Below are 21840 nucleotides of genomic sequence, written 5' to 3' on the forward strand. Positions count from 1 at the left end.
ATCTCTCTGAGTTATCCTGAAGACTGGTTTATATTGCAAATAAAAAGTATGACAAATTATGTCTGAATAAACATTAGCAACTGTTTCCTGTGCTCTCACATAACTTTCATACACCTTTGTTAAAGTGCTTACCACCTTGTTACATCATTATGATTTTGTATGTCTATGCCCCTCTGAATTTGTGAGGGGCTAAGTCTACTTACTCATATTTTCTGTTGCCTGTAACTATGTCTGCCACATGGGAATACCATAAAAATACACTTCAGTGAGATGACTAGTAAATAAATGGCCTACTCACTAGAACTGGCCCTCTCCTCTAGAGTATAAATGGAGCCAACGTAAAGAAGGAAAGTATAGTAATTTAGACCAGAAGTTGGCAATTTTTTTTCTCTAACATGCCAGATAGTAAAGTATTTTCAGCTTCGCAGGCTATGTGGTCTCTGAAACTATTCAAATCTGTCATTGTAATGCAAAAGCAGCCATGGGCAATACATCAACAAATGAGTATGGCTATGGTCCAATAAAACTATTTATGGACACTGAAAGTAGAATTTTGTCAAATGTTTAGATGTCACAAAATATTATTCGTCTTCTGATTTTTTTGACTGTTAAAAAAATGTGAGGATCATTCCTAGATGATGGGCCAGACAAAAACAGTGGCTGTCTGGATTTGTCCTACAGGCTATAATTTGTGACCACTAATTTAGATTATAAATTACAGTCCTAGGAAATACTCTCCTAGGAGAAATGATTAAAACTAGTGCTTAAAATGAATTTTAGAAACTTCTTGTAGCGCTCAGTAATTTAAACTCTTTGTATGTTCAATTATAATGTATGGTTCACAAAGCTGTGATTTCAAAAGAAACAACAAAAAATGATGAGCTTGGAAAGAAAAGGGAAGGAGGCAGGCAGAAAACTTTCAATTATATGTAAGATATATAAATGTCATATATAAAAATATATAAATGAATGTAGAACATCTGGAAGTACATAACAAAAATGTAAATAGCAGGTTCTCTGTACAGTGATTTGGAAATGATTTTGATGCTTTTCACTTTACTTTGCTGTATTGCTTGCTTTTTATAACTTTTTACAATGAACATGTATTTGTTTTGCCAAATAAATGTATGTGTGTACATAAAACTATTTCCTTAAAAAACAAATTTCCCTTCATAATTGGAAGGAAAACATGTGGTCATTCAATTTTTTTTAAAGATTTTATTTATTCATTTGACAGACAGAGATCACAAGTAGGCAGAGAGGCAGGCAGAGAGAGAGAGGGAAGCAGGCTCCCCACTGAGCAGAGAGCCCAATGCGGGGCTTGATCCCAGGACCCTAGGATTATGACCTGAGCCAAAGGCAGAGGCTTAACCCACTGAGCCACCCAGGTGCCCCGGTCATTCATTTTTAAATAACTATTTATTTTTCAATAAATATGTTCACCAAACTATGTAGTATGACATGACATGGCACTTTACCAGAAAAAAACTAATAAATTAGTTGAGTGAAAAGTATTTATTCAACTAAAATGACATACAAGTGGCATGTACAGTTTTATCTTATTCTAAGTAATCATTTCATGTATTTTTCTTGATAAGTATATTCTTTTTAAGGAAGTACCTGATAAATATACATTCTCACCCTCTCCTCCATTTACCTACCACAGGATCAAAATATAGTCCAAAAACTTCACTAAAGCCTACAAAACTGATCTTTCCATCATAGCCATGATGATGATAACCGAGCTTGACTGATAATGGCTGTTAATTCCATACACATCAAAATTTTCAAAGAAATTCAGTCTCAGCACTTCCATCCTAATGTATATTTTATACTGGCAACTGAAATATCTAGCTTAATTCAACTCTTGATATATATCAGACATCTTTGATCATGTGACAAGTTGTTCAAGTATCAACATCAATTTTAGAGGTGACCTTATGACAAGAGGATTATGCCCAGATGAGCTTTCTAAGGATAGTTGCAAACAATCTTAGAAGTAAATGCTATTACTGAGAATTTTATACAGGCATTTTTGTGATATGTTGAAGTGTGTGAAATGATGTTTTAAAAAGTTCTACACTGTTGTTTTCTTTTCTCAGATAGAGAATATATTTCGAAGATCCAATTTAAATCATCATTACATCAAGTCTCATGTTGTTGACTTTAGGTAATCACACTAATTAATTTTTATGATAAAAGGAAACTTTGTATCACTTAATTATTTTTCATTGTTTGATTTGTGGACAGGATCTAAAAATTTTAAATTTATCAAGAGCAAAAATATTTTAATATTATTACATTTAATTGTCATTTCTTCTTTACAGAGTACTTATAAGGAAATAATTTCTTAGCTTGGGTAGTGATACAACATATTCTACTGGTTGTCCTCTTAAAGACTATTGCATTCAGCAAAAGAATCTTGTAATCCTTGAAAATACTCTTCTCTGTTTTACTCACTTTATACACATATACACAAAGTTGATGGATTTAATAAGCATTTTTTCCAGAAAAAAAATATAGAACGCTAAGATACTCTGCTTTCTCAATATGATCAAATTATACAAGCAAGGTATAATTTCAGTATTAACAACTATATGACACAGGAAGGAAGGAAATCCAAAACAGTAAAATATATAAAGTATTCATGTTTTATTTTCTTGAAGATATAACTAATGCTTAAATACTAGAGTATAAAATAATTATAAATATGGCTAATACTCATTCATTGATTCTGGTGTTTTTCTTTTTCAGTTCAAGTAATGACGGTTTGAAAACAGATGTATTGCTTAAGTTTCAGTTTGCTTCTAACCATGCAGACACAGTAAAAAGGCAAGCTGACAACATTTTACATCAGAAGTTGAAATCAAATGAAAGCTTCTTGAAGATAGATACTTCATTACCTTATCTGAAAGGCAAGAAATCCCATTTTCCTTCCCTTGTTAGAGTTTATCATTTTCACATTCTTCTCATCTACAGAGAAAGCTTTATTTCACCATAAAATGAAACCACTTTTCATTTTTAAATTTCTCATTTACTTGATAATAAACAAATCTCCACACAATCAACACAAAAGATTTTCTTCCTTTGATTAGTATGGAGATACGTATGAGACAAAAATTATATGGTAACCCAAATATAATATTTCTTTTTTTTTTTAAGATTTTGGTGCAGTTCTTTGAATTAATTAAGCATGTATGAGATAAAAACCTAAACTCTGCTACTGATATAGTAATCTGTGGTGCCTGGTTCTTTCAGCTACACCACTCTCTCCAATCAGAATCCAGAATGAAAGAGTGGTATGAACACAGAAATCACATGAGGGATACAAACATGATTTGGCTCCTGTGAAAGGAGACTTGTCATTTTTTTCCTGACACTACCATGAGCCTTCCTACAGTATGGAGGATAGGACTGGCCCAGGGCATGGAGGAGACAGAAGAAGAAAAATGCCAGACCCTGATGATAGCTGTGTCTGGCATAAAGGCACCATGTCATTTGCCTCACAGGCATAAGGAACTGCATAATAGATATTTGGGGTATAAGATTAAACAAAGCTCATTATAATTCCAAGGTTATATGTTAACAAACCTAACATATACTAACCTTGAAGTTGCCATATTTTACAAGAATTTGTATAAGCTATGAAATGAGACACTAAGGCTGACTTGTAATTACAGTTACTAATAAGTTTTCCCTTGGTACTTTTTCCCCCAAAACTGTTCCAGAGGGCTAGAGCAGATATATCATTATATGCTGACAGAAGAGAAGATTGCATTATAGGTTTGGTGAAAGTCAAAAAGGAAAAAAAAAATGGCTTGGAGATAAGAACTTGAAGTTTCTTGAGTAATGCTCAACACTGAATTCTGTTAACCATGCAGACAGAACAGAGTAAGACTCTGAATCCAGTGCTCTGTGCTTTAGATAGCAAAGACAAGACTTTCTGAAGAAAGCATTTTGTTGAAGGATGTAGTAGGTATGTGTGAAGTTTTGATTTTTAAAAATAATTTAATTTAATCTTGAGCTCCCGTTAAGCCAAATGTTACAAACCTAAACTCTATCATTTCTGGATCTGTCCACCCTGACTTTGTGTTATTAGGGCACTTAGGTCCTTTATAGTGTTGCTGGATCAAGATGAGGGATTGTCTATTCAGGTATCTGTGGCAAATTATCCATCACCAGATCTCTTGCCAATCAGAGCAAGTTACAGTTAAGACATTCCTCATTCCCATGGAATGGTCTCCTTGGATTTATCATTCATCCTTTCTGTGCTTACCAAGGGTATTCTGAAATTAACTTGTTTATTTTTTATTTCATCTTTTTCTGCAAAAGACTGCCAAGTCCTTGAACACAGGGAATATGTTTTCTGTAGTTACAATCATATCCCGAAGATTAGCACAGAACTCAGCAGAGAGCAGGAACTTGGTATTTGTAAAGTGATCTATCTTTAACTCTATAAACTAGCTCATTCTTTTGAAAGTGGGCAGGAAACAAAAGCAATCTTTAATTAAACAAGCACCACAGAACACAGAGGAAACTAGACCATTCTTCTTTCCATATAGAGCTTTAGAACTACACAAAAATACATAAAAATTTTAAAAACAAAACTCATAGAAATGATTTCAGTATATACAGTAGAAAGAAAATGCCTGGAATGCATTCTAGAAGAAAGTCTGAAGGTAGTGGTAGGAAGAACCCTAGACTAGAGCTCAGGAGACCCATGTCAACAATAACCATAGTAGGGCAGCCTAGGGTAAGTTGCTGAAACTGTCTTAGTTCCTGTTTTGCAAAATGAAATTAGTAGCAACTATGAAACTTATCCTTTGGAAAAACTTAAAAATGCTTTGAAAAGGACAAGTATAAACATTTTAATGTAATGTATTATTTTATGGACTTTCACAGATATCTTTAGAACCCCTGATCCTAGGAAGTTGGAGAATTGATAACAGGTCTTGAAAAAGGTAACTGAAAAACCAAAACACACATATGGCCCCAAAACACAAATACTGGAAGAGTTAGTTGGCAAATAATCTTAAGTCTAACACAGAAGAAACGATGCAGAAAATGTTAAATATAATCCTTCAAAAGTAACTTATACAGGATCATACTAAAGCTCAAGGGGAAGCTTTGAGTTTGGCTTTCAGTTAATAAGTGCAAGTTTGCTAAATAGTTGTCCATGTAGATATTTTTAAAAACTGTAGAATTTAAAAAATTGTAGAATTGTAGAATATAAAAAATTGTAGAAATGCCCATGGATAATTAGGTGAATTTTTTCCTAAAATTTATAGCCTTGTGATTTATAATATAAAATATGACATACTTTATATTACATACTATAAAATATAAAATATTTATGGCCTTTCTTCTCATTATATAGAAGTCAGAATTCTCTCCAGTGATTCTGAGTGACAAGGAAAAGGAAGGGAAAGGAAGAGAAAGGAAGGGAAGGGATAGGAAAGGAAGGGAAAGAAAAGGAAAGGAAGGGAATACCTTGGTATATTTTTTATATATACAATATATAAAATTGTATATTATATATATAATTATATACAATATATATTATATATACTATACCTTGGTATTGTTTTCCCCTTACATTTTTGGACTGCACACTATCCGATTAGTTCTTCAAATGACAATGTTTAAAATAGTACATAAAAAGAAAAGAAAGATAATTCAGACTTTCTTCCAGGATGCTTGATTTATTTCTTTTAATTTAAATTCAATTAATTAATTGAATTCATTGAATTAATTAACATATAATGTATTATTAGTTTCAGAGGTAGAGTTCAGTGATTCATCAGTCTTTATAATACCTGGTGCTCATTACATCACATGTCCTCCTTAATGTCCATCACCCAGTTATCCCTTGCCCCCACCCACCAACCTTCCAGCAGCCTTCAGTTTGTTTCCTATGATTGAGTCTCAAGATTTGTCTTATTCTCTGATTTCATCCTGTTTTACTTTTTCCTTCCTTTCCCTATGATCTTCAGTTTTGTTTCTTAAATTCCGCATATGAGTGAGATCATATGATAATTGTCTTTCTCTGATTGACTCGTTTCGCTTAGCGTAATACCCTCTAGTTCCATCCACATCATTGCAAATGGCAAAACTTCATTTTTGATGGCTGCGTAGTATTCCTGTGTGTGTGTGTGTGTGTGTGTGTGTGTGTGTGTGTGTGTGATCTTCCTTATCCATTCATCAGTCAGTGGATATTTGGGCTCTTTCCTTAGTTTGGCTATTGTGGATATTGCTGTTATAAACACTGGAGAACAGATACCCCTTTGGGTCACCACATTTGTATCTTTGGAGTAAATACCCAGTAGTGCAATTCCTGGGTCATAGAGTAGCTCTATTTTCAACTTTTTCAGGAACCTCCATACTGTTTTCCAGAGTGGGTGGGCCAGCCTGTATTCCCACCAACAGTGTAGGAGATCTCCCCTCTCTGTATCCTCGCCAACACCTGTCGTTTCCTGACTTATTAGTTTTAGCCATTCCAACTGGTGTGAGGTGATATTTCATTGTGGTTTTGATTTGTATTTTCCTGATGATGAGTGATGTGGAGCACTTTTTCATGTGTCTGTTGGAGATTTACATGTCTCCTTTGGAGAAATGTCTATTCATGTTTTCTAACCATTTCTTAACTGAATTATTTGGTTTTTTGTGGTGTTAAGTTTGATAAATTTTTTATAAATTTTGGATACTACTCCTTTATCTGATAAGACATTTGCAAATATCTCCTCCCATTCTGTCAGTTGTCTTTTGTTCTTGTCAACTGTTTCCTTTGCTGTGCAAAAGTTTTTTATCTTTATGAAGTCCCAATAATCATTTTTGCCATTGTTTCCCTTGCCTTTGGAGATGTGTCTAGCAAGAAGTTTCTGCAGCTGAGGTCACAGATGTCACTGCCTGTGTTTTCCTCTAGGATTTTGATGGATTCCTATGTCACATTTAGGTATTTCATCCATTTTGAGTTTATCTTTATGTACGGTGTAAGAAAATGGTCCAGTTTCATTCTTCTGCATGTGGCTGTCCAGTTTTCCCAACAACATTTGTTGAAGAGATTGTCTCTTTTCCATTAGATATTCTTTCCTGCTTTGTCAAAGATCAGTTAACCATAGAGTTAAGGATCCATCACTGTTCCAGTGATCTATGTATCTGTTTTTGTGCCAGTACCATACTGTTTTGATGATTACAGCTTTGAAATATAGCTTGAAGTCCAGGATCATGATGCCACCAGCTTTGGTTTTCTTTTTCAACATTTCTTTGGCTATTCAGGGTCTTTTCTGGTTTCATACAAATTTTAGGATTATTTGTTCCAGGTCTGTGAAAAAAGTTGATAGTATTTTCATAAGGATTGCACTGAATGTATAGATTGTTCTAAGTAGCATAGATATTTTAACAATATTTGTTCTTCCAGTCCATGAGCATGGAAACTTTTTTCCATTTCTTTGTGTCATTTTAATTTATTTCATGAGTGTTCTATAGTTTTCTGAGTACAGATCCTTTGCCTCTTTGATTTGGTTTATTCCTAGGTCTCTTATGGGTTTTGGAGCAATTATAAATGGGATCAACTCCCTAATTTCTCTTTCTTCTCTCTCATTGCTACTGTGTAGAAATACAGTTGATTATAGTGCGCTGATTTTATATAGGGTGCTTGATTTTTAAAAATATTTTGAAATAATTATAGATTCATAAGAAGTTGCAAAGAAATTTACAGGGATATCTTATGCACTTGCATGCTCCCTCCGGCCTTTGGTAATGTTAACATCTTATACAACTATAGCACAACATCAAAACGAAGAAATTGGCATAAATACAATCCATTGAGCTTATTCAGATTTCACAGTTATATGATCTCATTTGTGTAGGTATAGTTCTATGCCATTTTATCACGTATGTAGACTTGCATAACTACTACCACACTCAATATATTCAACTGTACCAAATCAAGATTCCCCTGTGTTACCTCTTTATAACTACACCCATCTCCTCTACCCATTCCTAGCCTCTGGCAACCACTAATCCTTTCTCCATCTCTATAATTATATTATTTCATGAATGTCATGTAAATCATACACTTTGTATCTTTTGAAATTGACCTTTTCTACTCAGCATAATTTCCTTGAGGTTCATCCATGTTGATGTGTGTATCAATAGTTTGTTCTTCACTATTTCCTTCCTCTTCCTTACTTTAGGCTTACTTTGCTCTTCTTTTTCTGTTTGTCTGTTTGTTTTTTGTTAGGAACTCAAGAATACTGATTTGAGATCATTTCTCTTTTCTAAATAAGCATTTAGTGCTATAATTTTCCTCTCTGTAATGCTTTATCTGCATCCCACAATACTTGCTATGTTGTACTTTCATATTCACTCAATTCTATGTAATTCTTAATTTTCTTTGGGACTTCTTCCTGAATACATGTATTGTTTAGTAGTCTGTTGCTTAATTCCCAAGTATTTGGAGATTTTTCTCCTTCCCTTTCTGTTATTGATTTCTAATTGACCCCACTCTGAACAGAGAACGCATTCTGATTTCAATTCTTTTAAATATGACACAGGATATGGTCTATTTTAATGAATGCTCCATGCGTGTTTATAATGTGCTTTCTGTTATTGTTGCATGGAGTTTTATAAATGTCAGTTAGACATTGTTGTTGATGGTGTTGTTTAATGCTATATCCTTGCTGACTTTCTGTCTGGTAATTACATCAGTTGATATTGGAGGCTGCTGAAGTTCCCAGCTACAACTGTGAATTTTTCTATTCCTTTCTTTAGCTATTTTAGTTATTGCTTGATGTATCTTGAAGCTCTGCTATTTATAAACATGCATTTAAAATTGTTACTTCATCTTAGTAGATTGATCCTTCTATCATTATGTAATGTCCCTCTAGGTATCCAGTAATTTTCTTTTCTCTGAAGTCCACTTTATCTGATATTAATAGAGCCACTATTGCTTTTTTTTAGATTCTTATTTGTAAGATCTTTTTCCATCCTTTTACTTTCAATTTAGAAATTTTAGTGTAAAAAGATAATAGTTGAGTCATGTTTTCCTAATCACACTCTATCTTTTAATTGATGTATTTAAACCATCCACATATTAAGTATTCTTATGTTAGAGCTTAAATCTTTCATTTTATTATTTGCTTTCTTTTGTCCTGTGTCTTGTTCCTCTGTCCCTTTTTCCCTCCATCCCTATGAGTAACATGAACATGTTTTAGATTTCCATTTTCATTTATTTGTAATGTTTTTGAGTTTATCACTATGTATAACTGTTCTAGTGGCTACACTAGGTATTAACATACACACACATAACATCATAGCCTAGTGGTGGCAACATTATACCATTTCAAATGAAGTGTAGAAACTTTACTTCCATTTTGGTTTCTTTGTCCTCCCCATTTTTTAGATACATTTTTCTCTATATATTTTGCACATCAGATTAGTATTTCCTCTCTATATATTCTGCACATCAGATGGTGTTGCATCTCTGGTTTCACCATAAAATAAGTTTAAAGAAACCTAGGAGGTGAAAAATAGTCTATTATGTATATTTATGTTTTTACATATTCTGTCTCTTTCCTTTCTGAAGGTACTAGCCTTCTTCTATTATCATTTGTATTTTGTTTGGAGAGCTTCCTCTAGCCATTAGCCAAGAGTAGGTCTTTTAGAAAGTGAAATTCTTTCCATGTACCTTCATCCTAGAACACCTTTATTTCTAAATATAGTTTCAATGGATATAGGATTCATGGTTGATAGTTTTTTCTTTCAGAACTTGAAAAATGCTATGCCACTTCCTTTTGTCCTCCATGATTTCAGATGAGAAAACTGCTGTTATTTGAATTGGTGTTACTTTATAGGTAATGTATCATTTTTCTGTTTTTAAGAATTTTTTTCATTGTCTTTAGCTTTTAGTAACTCAATTATAATGGGTTTGGAGTGGATTTGAGTTTTTCCTATTTGAGAGTTTCCCAGCTTCTTGAATCTATACATCTTTGTCTTTAGCTAAATCTAGGGAGTTTCCAACCATTATTTCCTAGAATACTTTTTCAGTCTCATACTCTTTTTCTCTCCTTCTAGAACTCTGATATGAATGTTAAATCTTTTGTTATTATCCCACAAATCTCAGAGGCTTTGTTAATTTTTTTTCAGTCTCTTTTCTCTCTGTTCTTCTGAGTAAATATTATTTAATTTCATTGGAATTTACTGTGATTCTATCCCCCATCTCCACTCTATTATTAAGACCATCTAACAGGGTTTTTTATTATTATTACTATTATTATTATTGTTGTTGTTATTGTCAGTCCTACAATTTTCTTTTTTTTTTTTTTTAAATAGGCTCCATGCCCAGTGTGGAGCCCAACATGGGGCTTGAACTCACAACCCTGAGATCAAGACCTGAGCTGAGATCAAAAGTTGGACGCTTCACCAACTGAGCCACCCAGACACCCCTCCATTTGATTTTTATAACTTCTGTTTCTTAGCTTAGATTTTATATTTTACATGTTTTGGGAGAATTTGTAATTGACTACTAAATTATTTTTCTGGCACCTGCTTTAAAATCCACATCAGATCCTTCCAACATCTTATTCACCTCAGTATTGGCATCAGTTGATTGTCTTTTCTCGTGCAGATTGTAGTTCTCCTGGGTTTTGGTATGGCAAGTAACTTTGTTTGTATTCAAACCTTTTGATTATTATGTTAGGAGACTCTTGATCCTATTTAATTCTTTTATTTTAGCAGGTAGTCCACTTATTTATGTTTAGAGTGTAGTCTCACCTACTTTCATTGTTTCAATAACAATTTAGTTTTCAGAGCCCTTGCAGTACTATTCTAGTCTTCTGGAGCTTCCTCTCAACCCCTACTGCCAGCAACATATATGGGAGTAGAACAGGCTTCTCTAGGCTGCTTTCCATCCCTAGGTTATCATTTGTGGAGGGGTGCAGTGGGCCTGAACCTATTTATGTCACTGGGTGTATAAAGGTTGATGTTGTCCCTGTGGGTATCTGTCTGCAAGCTGATCCCCTAGTTAGAAAGTAGGGTTTAGGATGGTTAAAGTCTTCTTGCTGTCATTACTTCTGACAAAATGGATAGTCAGCCCTGTATTGTGAAGCAGGACGTTTGGGCTCCTCACTGGGTCTTGTACTTCTTCTTTCCCTGTATTTGGATGGAGAGAGCAGACTATTCTTGAGATTTTTTTGTCTATGCCCATTGATGGTTCCGATTGCAGGCCTTTCTTGGTCTCCAGTCCAGAGTATATGTGAGATGAACACAACACTAGGAAACTCACCACATTGTCCTTAAAACCCTGTAGTCTCTAGTCATTTTGCCTACCTCTTTCCAGCTTTCAGAGTTCTTTTATTATCTGCTAGATAATTTTCAGGGTATTTAGTTGTATTTATAGAAGAAGAGCAGAAAAAAGTGAGTCTACACAATCTTGTTCTAGAACTGGAGATATTTAACTTCTTTTATCCTGCATGTGGAACACATCTACTAGATAATGTGTACATATGAGATACAGCATCACCATGGAAGTTCATCAATAGTTTCGGCTGATAGAAGTGAGCCAAGGCTAAAGTTATCTGTGAAGTAACCATAATTCCACCCCCTCATTGATCCATAACCTACAGCAAGTAACACTAGATTATAATCGACCTTACAGTGAAATAGTTGTAGGACAAGTTTCTTACCTTGAGAAGTATTTAAGCCATGTCCTTAATAGTTTTGCCTCATAATACTATTGTGTGGATATAGCAGTGTTTGGTACAGTCGCTAGTACATAAGACATAGTAAACTATTAGTTATTACTGCTCATTATTATCTCAGCAGAATCTATTTGTGCCAGGAACTAAATTACCTGTCCTCATAGAACATTTTAATTGGAATAAAAAAGATAATGGTCCATTAAACAAGTATATAAACAAAGTAATATCAAATAATATGAATTTCCATAGAGAATAGGGAGTGAGAGGCTACTTTGATGTGACACGGAAAGTCTCTCTGAGGAGAGGATTTTTAAGCTAAGATCTGAATGACAACAAGGAATCAACCATGAAAATGGTCATGGGAAGAGTATTTCTGCAAGGAGGGACAACTAGAACAAAGACTGTAGGAATACCTTGGCACAGTCAAGAAACAGAAAGGCTAGGGTGGCCACTGAGTAGTGGCTTAAAACAAGAACAGTTCAACATGACAACAAAGACATAAATAGGGACCATGTCATACAGCTCCAGGTAGGAATTTTGGGGTTATTTTAAAGATCAGGGAAGCCACTAGAGAATTGCTATTATTGGCAAAACCTAATTCTAAGGGATTTATTCTAATAAATATAGACATAAACATCAGCAGAGTTCCTAGCAGATGAACACAATGTTCCTCTTTAGAGTCTGACTGAAAGATTCATTAATTTGCAAGCTTACCAAAACTCTACACTGGTTTTCATCTTAACAAAAACATGGATTTGGATTGCTTATTATACTGTCTGGCATAAGGAATAATTCATATAATTTTAGGGAATATTCACTGATCATGCTTCCTTTTGTTTCAGTTTATGATAAAATGACTAATATGTATTGAGGATTTGTTATTACACTAGTAGATCTTTATTCCAGTTGGAGCCTCTGTGGAGATGTCAGCATCTAAGATGCTTTCAGTGCCTTTATCCTATCACTAACATATGAACGAGGACAAAAGGAAATGGTATCCACCATATAATAGTACATATATGAAAGTAGTCCTAGATCCTCTTCAGCATAACCTGCATTTTAATAAATTGGTATGGCTAAATTAATTAGATGTAGTCCTCTTTCCAGACAAATGATATCCTTCTCAATGCCAATGATTTTAAAATTATAAACCAGGATTTTCTTAGAGTCCACAAATAGAAGAAAGAACTTATATCCAGGCCTCTCCTTTTTGTAGGAATTTATTTTATTGTCTTTAAGAAATTCCTGAATAATTCAGTTCATGCTAACCAGAAACACTCATGACATGTAAGCATAGTATTTTCAAATTATAATTGTTCCATTACTGAGCAATCATCTTGGTTTTTTTTCCAGATATGAATGAAGCACAAGCAGAACACATTCTGAACAGCTGTAAGTTTGAGAATATCACTGCAATATTTGCAAATCAAATTCTAAAACTCAAAATACTGCTAGAGTTTCTCTATCCCCATGTTTACTATTTCCCCAAAGTATATAATATCTCTGAATGGATGCATGACTTAACTCTCCATGATGGGAAAAATTACTACTAATAATTGGGAATGTTTATGTGAGAATAACTTGTTATTCCTCACAGAAAATTTCATTGACAACTTCTTTTAACAATTCCCTATCATTTTATCATATTTCTTTTTATTTGGCTCACTTTGTTAAAGTAGAAAATCTTGCTTAGAACTAAATGACACTCATTAATGTTAATATGTGAACTTTGAGACTTAAGTTATAGTAGGGTAATTGTTATAATATTAGACAAGCATTTTAAGTGTACAAATGGTATTTTTCTACAATAAATAGTGTACTTTTGACACACAAAATTTGTCAAATATCACTGGAATACATCGTCATACGTAAGAAAATGACCTAGAAAGATATGAAAAAAAAAAAAAAACCTTGAGCTGAAGTTGCTTTAAATGTACCAGGGAGGACATTAAATAGTTTACTTTGTTAAGTCAATACTTTTTCAATGTGAATAATCACTATTTTATTATATAATTTCAATTAACTTTTTAAAGGCAAGGCAAACCTATTAATGTTTCCATCTTTTTTTTTTTTAAGATTTTTTATTTATTTGAAACAGAGAGAGAGATCACAAGTATGCAGAGAGGCAGGCATAGAGAGATAGAGGAGAAAGCAGGCTCCCCGCTGAGCAGAGAGCCCGATGCGGGCCTCGATCCCAGGACCCTGAGATCATGACCTGAGCTGAAGGCAGAGGCTTAACCCACTGAGCCACCCAGGCACCCTAATGTTTCCATCTTTAACTATGTGCCAAACACACCCACACATGTTTATAACTCTGGTTATAAATAACCATCTTATAGCTATACTTGTGCGCATAGCATAATGCTTAGAAAAGTTGAATCTCTGTGTAATATATCTAAAACTAATGTAACGTTCTGTGTCAGCTAAAACAGACAAGTAAAATAAAATAAAATATTAATAAATAACTATCTTATTTCCTTCTGACAGGTTGTGGAAGAGGGAGGGAATTTCCATCTATGGAAAGAATTGCTGATGGTTATCCTGCAAAAAAAGCTGATTGGCCATGGCAAGCCAGCCTGCAAATGGACGGCATCCATTTCTGTGGAGCTTCTTTGATCAGTGAGGAGTGGCTCCTGACTGCTGCTCACTGCTTTGACATGTAAGCCCTCAGTCTGTACCAACAGGATCACCAATTTCACTTTCTTTTTTCATCTTCATTTCCTATAATTCTCATCCCTTTTTCATTCTTTTTTTTTAAGATTATTTATTTACTTATTTGACAGAGAGAGCATGAGCAGTGGGAAGGGTGACTCTCCACTATGCAGGAACCTGATATGGGCTCCATCCCAGACCCCAAGACCCCCATAACCTCGAGATCATGACCAGAGCCAAAGACACATGCTTTCATTCCTTTATGAGCATCTTAGTCTCCCACAGGATCTCATGATTGTGAAGCAGGCTTAGGAACAGATGATAGTTACTAAAGAAGAGTAGAAAAGTTAGAGAAATCTTCATTTCCAACTGAAAATATATTCCCCAGAATATATTTTCCCAACTTTAAGAACAAGCCGATGCTGTCAAAAGTTAAACACACTCAGCAGTTTTCCTAGGATATATTGAGATTTTTTTTAAAACTCTGCTAATACAGTATCTGAACCCACAAATTTACATCAGATTATCCCACAAGACTATCTTTAGGATTGCAATTTTTAATCTTTCTTGAAGATTTAACATATGTGATATATGGAGATAATAAAGAGATAGTAATAACTAGGGAAATTCATATAATATGGGAAAATATCCTGGGTAAAATGTTAACTAAAAAGAAAAGATAAGAAAACAATATACAAGGTGTGGCTCCAGTATGACACCTTTCACTCTCCTCTTCCCTTTTCTCCCTCTCTTTTTCTCCCCTCATAGCTATACGGACATTTATATAACTGAATTCATATGAAGGCATACATGTGTGTGGATATGTACATATGTCTAATTTTTATTTATTTATAGCCTCTTCAACAAATCTGTATTACTTTTATATCAAAAATAGCAATAATATTTTGTTCCCTTTAGAAAATACAAACTCCCCCTCAAAGGAAGTAATTTAAGCTACCTTAGAATGGGGGCATTTGGATCAGCTAAATGAAAGAAAGCAGTCCTGGGGGGTGAAGCCTCAAATAAGGTGGGAAGACCTACCAATTATCACCTTAAACAATTTGCCCTTCTACCACCCCTATGTCTCATGCTGATTCAGAGTCCTGGGCAACTTTAGATCAGAAATGAATCAACCATAATCCTTTTCATCTGTGATCAGTTACAAAAACCCCAAACTCTGGATGGCTAGTTTTGGAACAACTCTCAGCCCTCCACTGATGAGAAGAAAGATACAATCAATTATCATTCATGAAAACTACGCTGCCCATAAGCATGACGATGACATCGCTGTGGTGAAGCTCTCCACCCCTGTCCTATTTTCCAATGATGTGGGCAGAGTCTGTCTCCCAGATGCTACTTTTGAAGTCTTGCCTCAGAGTTCAGTGTTTGTCACTGGATGGGGAGCATTAAAAGCTAATGGTGAGTATCTCAGTTAAAAAAAAAAAAAAAAAGCTAAGCAAAAAATGCAAACCTATCTTCCATTTGAATGGAGATGTAAAATAAAATTGAAAATCACAATATTGAAAATAAGAGATGAAATCAAGATGTCCCTTGGAAAATATCATGAAACAGCACATAGAAAAATCTAGATATGGTGACTTTTGGAAACTTTGGCTAGAACTATTACCCAGCATCTATGTCTAATGCCTTCTTTATGGGTTACTTGGGAAGTTAGTTATAACTTTCTTTTCAAAAATTATTCAAGCATATTTTTTCACAATCCTTCTTTCTGTGGCTGTCCTCATATGCAGAGATTCTGCTATGGCTACATGAATCTTAAAGTATGTGATTTGTGAGCAGTAATGATGATAAACTTCTGTAATGTGTCATGCAGCTAAACAAAAACAGCCTTGCACAATTATTTTAAATGGCATGCATGATGCTAGATATTAAATGTGGCCCCTCCAATCCATGTAACTTTGGAGGAGTTTTTGGGCCTCAGGATTTATAAAGTTCACAAGTACGACATTTTACTACATTTACTAACACACAATAAAGTGCAAAGATAGATCTTTAGATCCTGATGTGAGTCTCCAGTTTCTACCTCTCCTAGGTGATCAAACTGCACATAGTCTAATCTGCATCTGAATTTCTGACTCTTGTTCCAGACTCTTGCTAAAAAGTTGTAGTCTTATTTATGTACTTCCTCCAAGTATAGCTTTTATCTACTGAGCCTTTGTCACTTCATTTTTACAGAAATCTGCTTGCCTTCCATATGTACTTCAAGATTCTGAGACTGGGTCCAGCTTTTTGTATTATCATTATAATCTGAAAATTCTTTTCCTCATCTCTGGGGGGTCTGCCTTGTTTTGTAAGGAATGGTAATGAGTACAAAGGGGAATCAAATCTTTTGGGAATAAACAGGCCACTTAATGATTGGAGAAGAATTGAATAGCATCTACCACTAGGGCAATACCAGTTACACTTCCTGTCGACCCTAATTAAACTTAACACCACCCACTCCCAGAGTAGTGGTTTGTGAGTGCTTTGGGACTTCATCATGGATCATTCAATGCCCTGTAGTGTGCAGATTACCAAGCACTGATCTGTTTACTCTAGCAAGATGCATACTTTTCAGGAATAACATTATGAATTTTTAAGACATCAGTCAAAACTTAAGTATTCAATATTGGATTATGGTTTTCTCTGCATTTTGAAACTGAGATAGGACTAAGATTTTCTTCTCCTACCTCCCAAAATTTATCCAATTGTATCTAATTAGAAATCTTGGAACCAGACAGCTTGTAAAATGGAAATTTTCTATTCTGGATAATTTCTTCCTTGAGTGTTTGATAATGTAAAATAGCTTATTATATTGTTACACACCTGAATTGACTTTTTAAAAGTTGAGTTTAAGGAACGATAAGAATTTAAAATTTAAAACCTAGCATCTTAGACTAAGTACCATAACATAAAACATAAAAGTAGGCACACAAATTATAAGTACTTGAGATTCAGTTGATTAAAAGACTAGGAATATCTATACATTTTAAATGTCAATCAGAACAAAAGAGATAGTATTGAATACTCCTGAAGCGTCTACACAAATGATTTAGATTGTTCTAAAACTCTGTATAAAGAACAGATGGTGACCAGACTCTTCCCTGGGAGCATTTCAAGAAGAATCAGAAATGAAGAGGAAATGGTCATATAATGACCCTCTCATCCTTAAAAATGGTGAAGAAATTCACTAGAACTTATATAACTTTAATGACTGTAGAGGACTTAGGCTTAGTTTTTCAGCAAGATGGTCAAGTCCCAGGTAAGTGAATTTACTAGTGTTAATATAGAGGATTGAATTTATTTACGGTTAGTGACAAAATCCCTAGAAACCTAGATCTTCTCATAAAAGCTCTAGCACTCAGCAGTCATCATTAACATCGAAGTGCAGCTTTGTACCAGGAGGGTTTTAAATATGTAATCTTGAAGTCTACAGTTCATTCCAATAGCTTCCATTGACTAAAATTTGAATATGAAACAAAGCACTATCATAACTGATTACATCAATTACTTTCTAGCTCACAAAAAACATGTGAGATAGGTACCGTTTTCTCACTTTACCGGTGAGTAAAATGAAGCTTACTATGATTAAATAAATTGCACAGGGCTAAATAGCACATAAATTGTGCAGTGTTCAAACTCCTATATGCTGCCTCTAAGACCAGTCTTTAGCACAGAATTACCCTGACTAGTTGATCAAACTGACAGCTCTGCCCTCCGTCCTCTTCTCAATTGTCTTTGAAACTGTTATAAACAGAGCACCCATCGTTATATGAAGGACTAACAATGTTTAAAAGTTGCTATACTTGTTATATGCATGACTCATTAAACACTACACTAAAAACTAATGATGTACTTTATATTGGCTAATTGAATTTAAATTTTTCAAAAAGATAAATTAATTAACTAATTAATTTTTAAAAGCTGTTAAGGGATATGAGAACACAATGACTAAAACCATACAATACACAATGAAATGGTACTTTTCATACAACAAATCAATAAATGAGTGGGTCATTAATAAAACACAATCTATTTCTTCTCATGGTATTTGTTACTTACCCTGGAATTAGTTTGGATAGCCATTTAAGATCAAAGTAGACATGGTCTTTCTCATGAAGCAATAGCATTCCATCTACTTAGTATTAAAATTACTTTCTGATAGTACAACACTGCTCTGTACTCCTCTTCCTAAAGGATTCTCAATTCCTGGTATCGCTGTGTCCTTTTTAGAGTGAAGTGGCAGATTTCCAGGTAAGGTAAGGTAAGGTGAACTACCACAGATCATCTCAGGTGGTGAGAAATGTTCTCATTTAAATTTAATTTAAATCTAATGTTTAAATCTAATATTATTACCCATTTAACTATGTGATCATAGCAAGACTCATAACTGGGTAAGCTTTAGTTTTCTCATCTGAAAACGAAAATATTCTTTTTTTTTTTAAAGATTTTTGTATATTTGACAGACAGAGATCACAAGTAGGCAGAGGGCAGGCAGAGAGAGAGGAGGAAGCAGGCTCCCCGCTGAGCAGAAAGCCCTATGTGGGGCTCTATCCCAGGACCCTGAGATCATGACCTGAGCCGAAGGCAGAGGCTTAACCCACTGAGCCACCCAGGCGCCCCTAAAAAGAAAATATTCTTATCTATCTTTGTTGGTTATTGCAAGGATTAAGTAAGATAGTGGAAGTAAATGTGCCAAGAATGGTACCTAGCACATAGAAGACACATAAGAAATAGAATTTGAACCTAAGCGCTGTCACTAAGCACAGTGTCAACTTCAAGACATATTTTATCACTGATTCATCTTTTTTAAGATACAACAATTAACTATCATAAGCAACAATGTGAAAATTCTTCATCTATTAATTTTTTTTTCTTCTCTAGGTCCCTTTCCCAATACTCTGAGACAAGTTGAAGTAGAGATCATAAGTAATGATATATGTAATCAAGTTCCTGTATATGGTGGTGCCGTATCATCAGGAATGATATGTGCTGGATTCTTAACAGGAAAACTAGATGCCTGTGAGGTAAGAATAGACTCAAATCCACAGAAATGAATTTGTTGACTAGAGGTGGCCATACTGACCATAGACCAATGTCACTTCATATGACCCCCAAAAATTAAGTTGTGGAGGAGAGAGGAGAGTGTAAAAAGAGGGAATGGGAGAACTATAAGAAATACTCCTCTTTTAACACCCTCTTATTTTCCAAAACCATTTGTAAAAAATGAGCATCAGTTGCAAATTAGAACTTTAATTAGAGAAAAAAAAACTGGAAGCAGATAATGGAAACCAAGCCAGAAAGCCACACAATCATTGCTTCAAGTCACAGTGGTAACCACTTAGTTATATAATCCCTACTACTTGTAAGGCACTGTGGAATGAGGTCTGCAGATAACTCCATGGCCAACAGAGAATCATTTTACCAGTACTTAACCCTTTGACCTTTAGCAGTGTACATTCAGGTAGAATCGCCCTATTAGGAAAAAAATATATTTATCCACATTAATTCATATTAAAGCGCTACCTCACCAATTATGTCTAAAAACTAATTAAATAAATAGCTTTTCCCCAAACCATACAAAACTTTAAGTATTAAGCATTTAAGGAAAATATCAGTTTTAAATTCAGGCTACTTAAAAGACTAAAAATAAGTAACTAAAATAATAAAGATTTTGACATGGGTCCAAAAGTTTAACAATTCTTGAAAGATTAGGAAATGTTTGAGAATTTGACACATACACCAGCTTTTTCCTAAATGTGAAGGTGACACCATTGATCTGCCATTGGCTGTCTGTAATGTGATATAATAATTCATTCACTTATTTATTCAGGGGTGGGTTTTTTTGGTAATTTGCAAGATAATGCGTCAATTACTGAAGGAAACATAAATATTAAAAAACCTACACTGAATCCATATGAATTTACAATCTAATAATATAGCACACAAGTAACAAAAAGAATAAAATCCTAGGATTTGGCTACATGTTCTAGAATACAAGATCTCCCACTCACTACTTCCTGAGGAGAAGCAGAAACAACAGGGTGGCCCACAATACAACTGGATCACATGACTTTTCAGCAGGAACATAAATCTGTATAAGAGCAGATGTTCTCTGCTGTTGGCCCATGCTCCCTTGCTTCCTTCACCAATAGCAGAGTAAAAAAATACTGAGGACCTAAATTAGGATGTGGTCCTACCGGAAAGGAGCTGAGGAGCATGACTTTTAGTAGACCAGAGTTTTCATACTCTGTCCATTGATCCCTAAACGGTACTAAGAAGCATGGAAAGAAAAGGGAAGGGAGCTAAAAGCACAAGACCCCTGGACTGCTTCATACAGGATCATTGTTCTTATAAAATAAATCTGTAAGGGACTTCCATATAATGTTTCATTTGAATGAAAAGTTCATTGCTAAAAGATTTTAAAAATCATTTGTCTACACCTTAGGCTAAAGATATTAGGTAAGTCTTCAAGATTCACACACTTCAAACCAATTCATGAGGGCTAGGGATTAAATCTTGATTTAGAAACAAAAGCCTGTCTGTAATAAATAATGCACATTTGCCTGGAGTGTCCTTTGCATTATATTTCTCCTCTTAAACCTATTACTACACAACAATATAACATCCAGGACAGTTTCCTATCAAGTGGTGTGAGTGGTACGAGATGCAATTCAAATTCATAGCTAGTGATTTTATATAGTTGACAGGACAGGCTTCATGGAGGTGACATATAGTTGAGCCTTAAGGTCGTCATTCATGTAAGAATTGTATACCTAGACTTAGGTTCAATTTGTGCTTCCTTTTAGATAGAACAAAACTAAAAAGTACACAAGATAAAACTGAAACCTTAGCTTTACTCACACTGCCCCCCAAATGAAGACATTTACACAGATAAGCAGAAGTTGTAAGATAAAAACAGAGATAATAAGTAATAAACTTACTGTTACATTAATACTAACAGTAAGTTAGTATTCATTTTACATATCTTGATTTAAAAAAATTAATTTAGTAGGTATTCACGTGCTCATTAACTTGCAGTTTTTACTCCCTTTCATTTGTTTTATTGACAATGTACATTTCTTCTTCTTCAGGGTGATTCTGGAGGACCTCTGGTTATAGCACGTGATAGAAACATCTGGTATCTTATTGGAATAGTAAGCTGGGGAATAGACTGTGGAAAAAAAAATAAGCCTGGAATTTACACCAAAGTGACTCATTATCGAGACTGGATTAAATCTAAAACCAATATCTAATGCAGCAATCACTTCTGCATGCAAAATGCAAATGTGGTCTCTAGCAAATTGTGTTGAGTATGTGTTGCGATGTATATTGTCATTGAGTTCAAGGTGCAGATAAGCATGATCTGACAACATTCCTCTTAAACATGAGGAAAGCATCTTCTTTTACACCATCTGAACTGTTTTGCTAACCATGAGCGTACAAAATACTGTCAGCTCCACAAAGAGCTGCCATTGCTGCCCAATGT

At 34.4% G+C, this 21840-nt stretch overlaps 1 protein-coding gene across 1 annotated transcript in view; it reads left to right on the plus strand.

Annotated features, from left to right (window-relative positions):
- Positions 1–21607, plus strand: part of LOC116867098 (transmembrane protease serine 11G-like) — a 43677-nt gene extending 22070 nt beyond the window's left edge. The window contains exons 4-10 of the mRNA XM_032856893.1: positions 2103–2170; positions 2755–2915; positions 13053–13091; positions 14187–14358; positions 15511–15770; positions 19236–19378; positions 21446–21607. Of these exons, the coding sequence (XP_032712784.1) occupies positions 2103–2170; positions 2755–2915; positions 13053–13091; positions 14187–14358; positions 15511–15770; positions 19236–19378; positions 21446–21607 (1005 nt within the window). The remainder of the gene's footprint in view (positions 1–2102; positions 2171–2754; positions 2916–13052; positions 13092–14186; positions 14359–15510; positions 15771–19235; positions 19379–21445) is intronic.
- The last annotated feature ends 233 nt before the right edge of the window (positions 21608–21840 follow it).

The sequence above is a fragment of the Lontra canadensis genome, unplaced genomic scaffold (genome assembly GCF_010015895.1).
Source record: "Lontra canadensis isolate GAN:19392208 unplaced genomic scaffold, GSC_riverotter_1.0 scaffold1, whole genome shotgun sequence".
Classification (NCBI taxonomy): Eukaryota; Metazoa; Chordata; class Mammalia; order Carnivora; family Mustelidae; genus Lontra; species Lontra canadensis.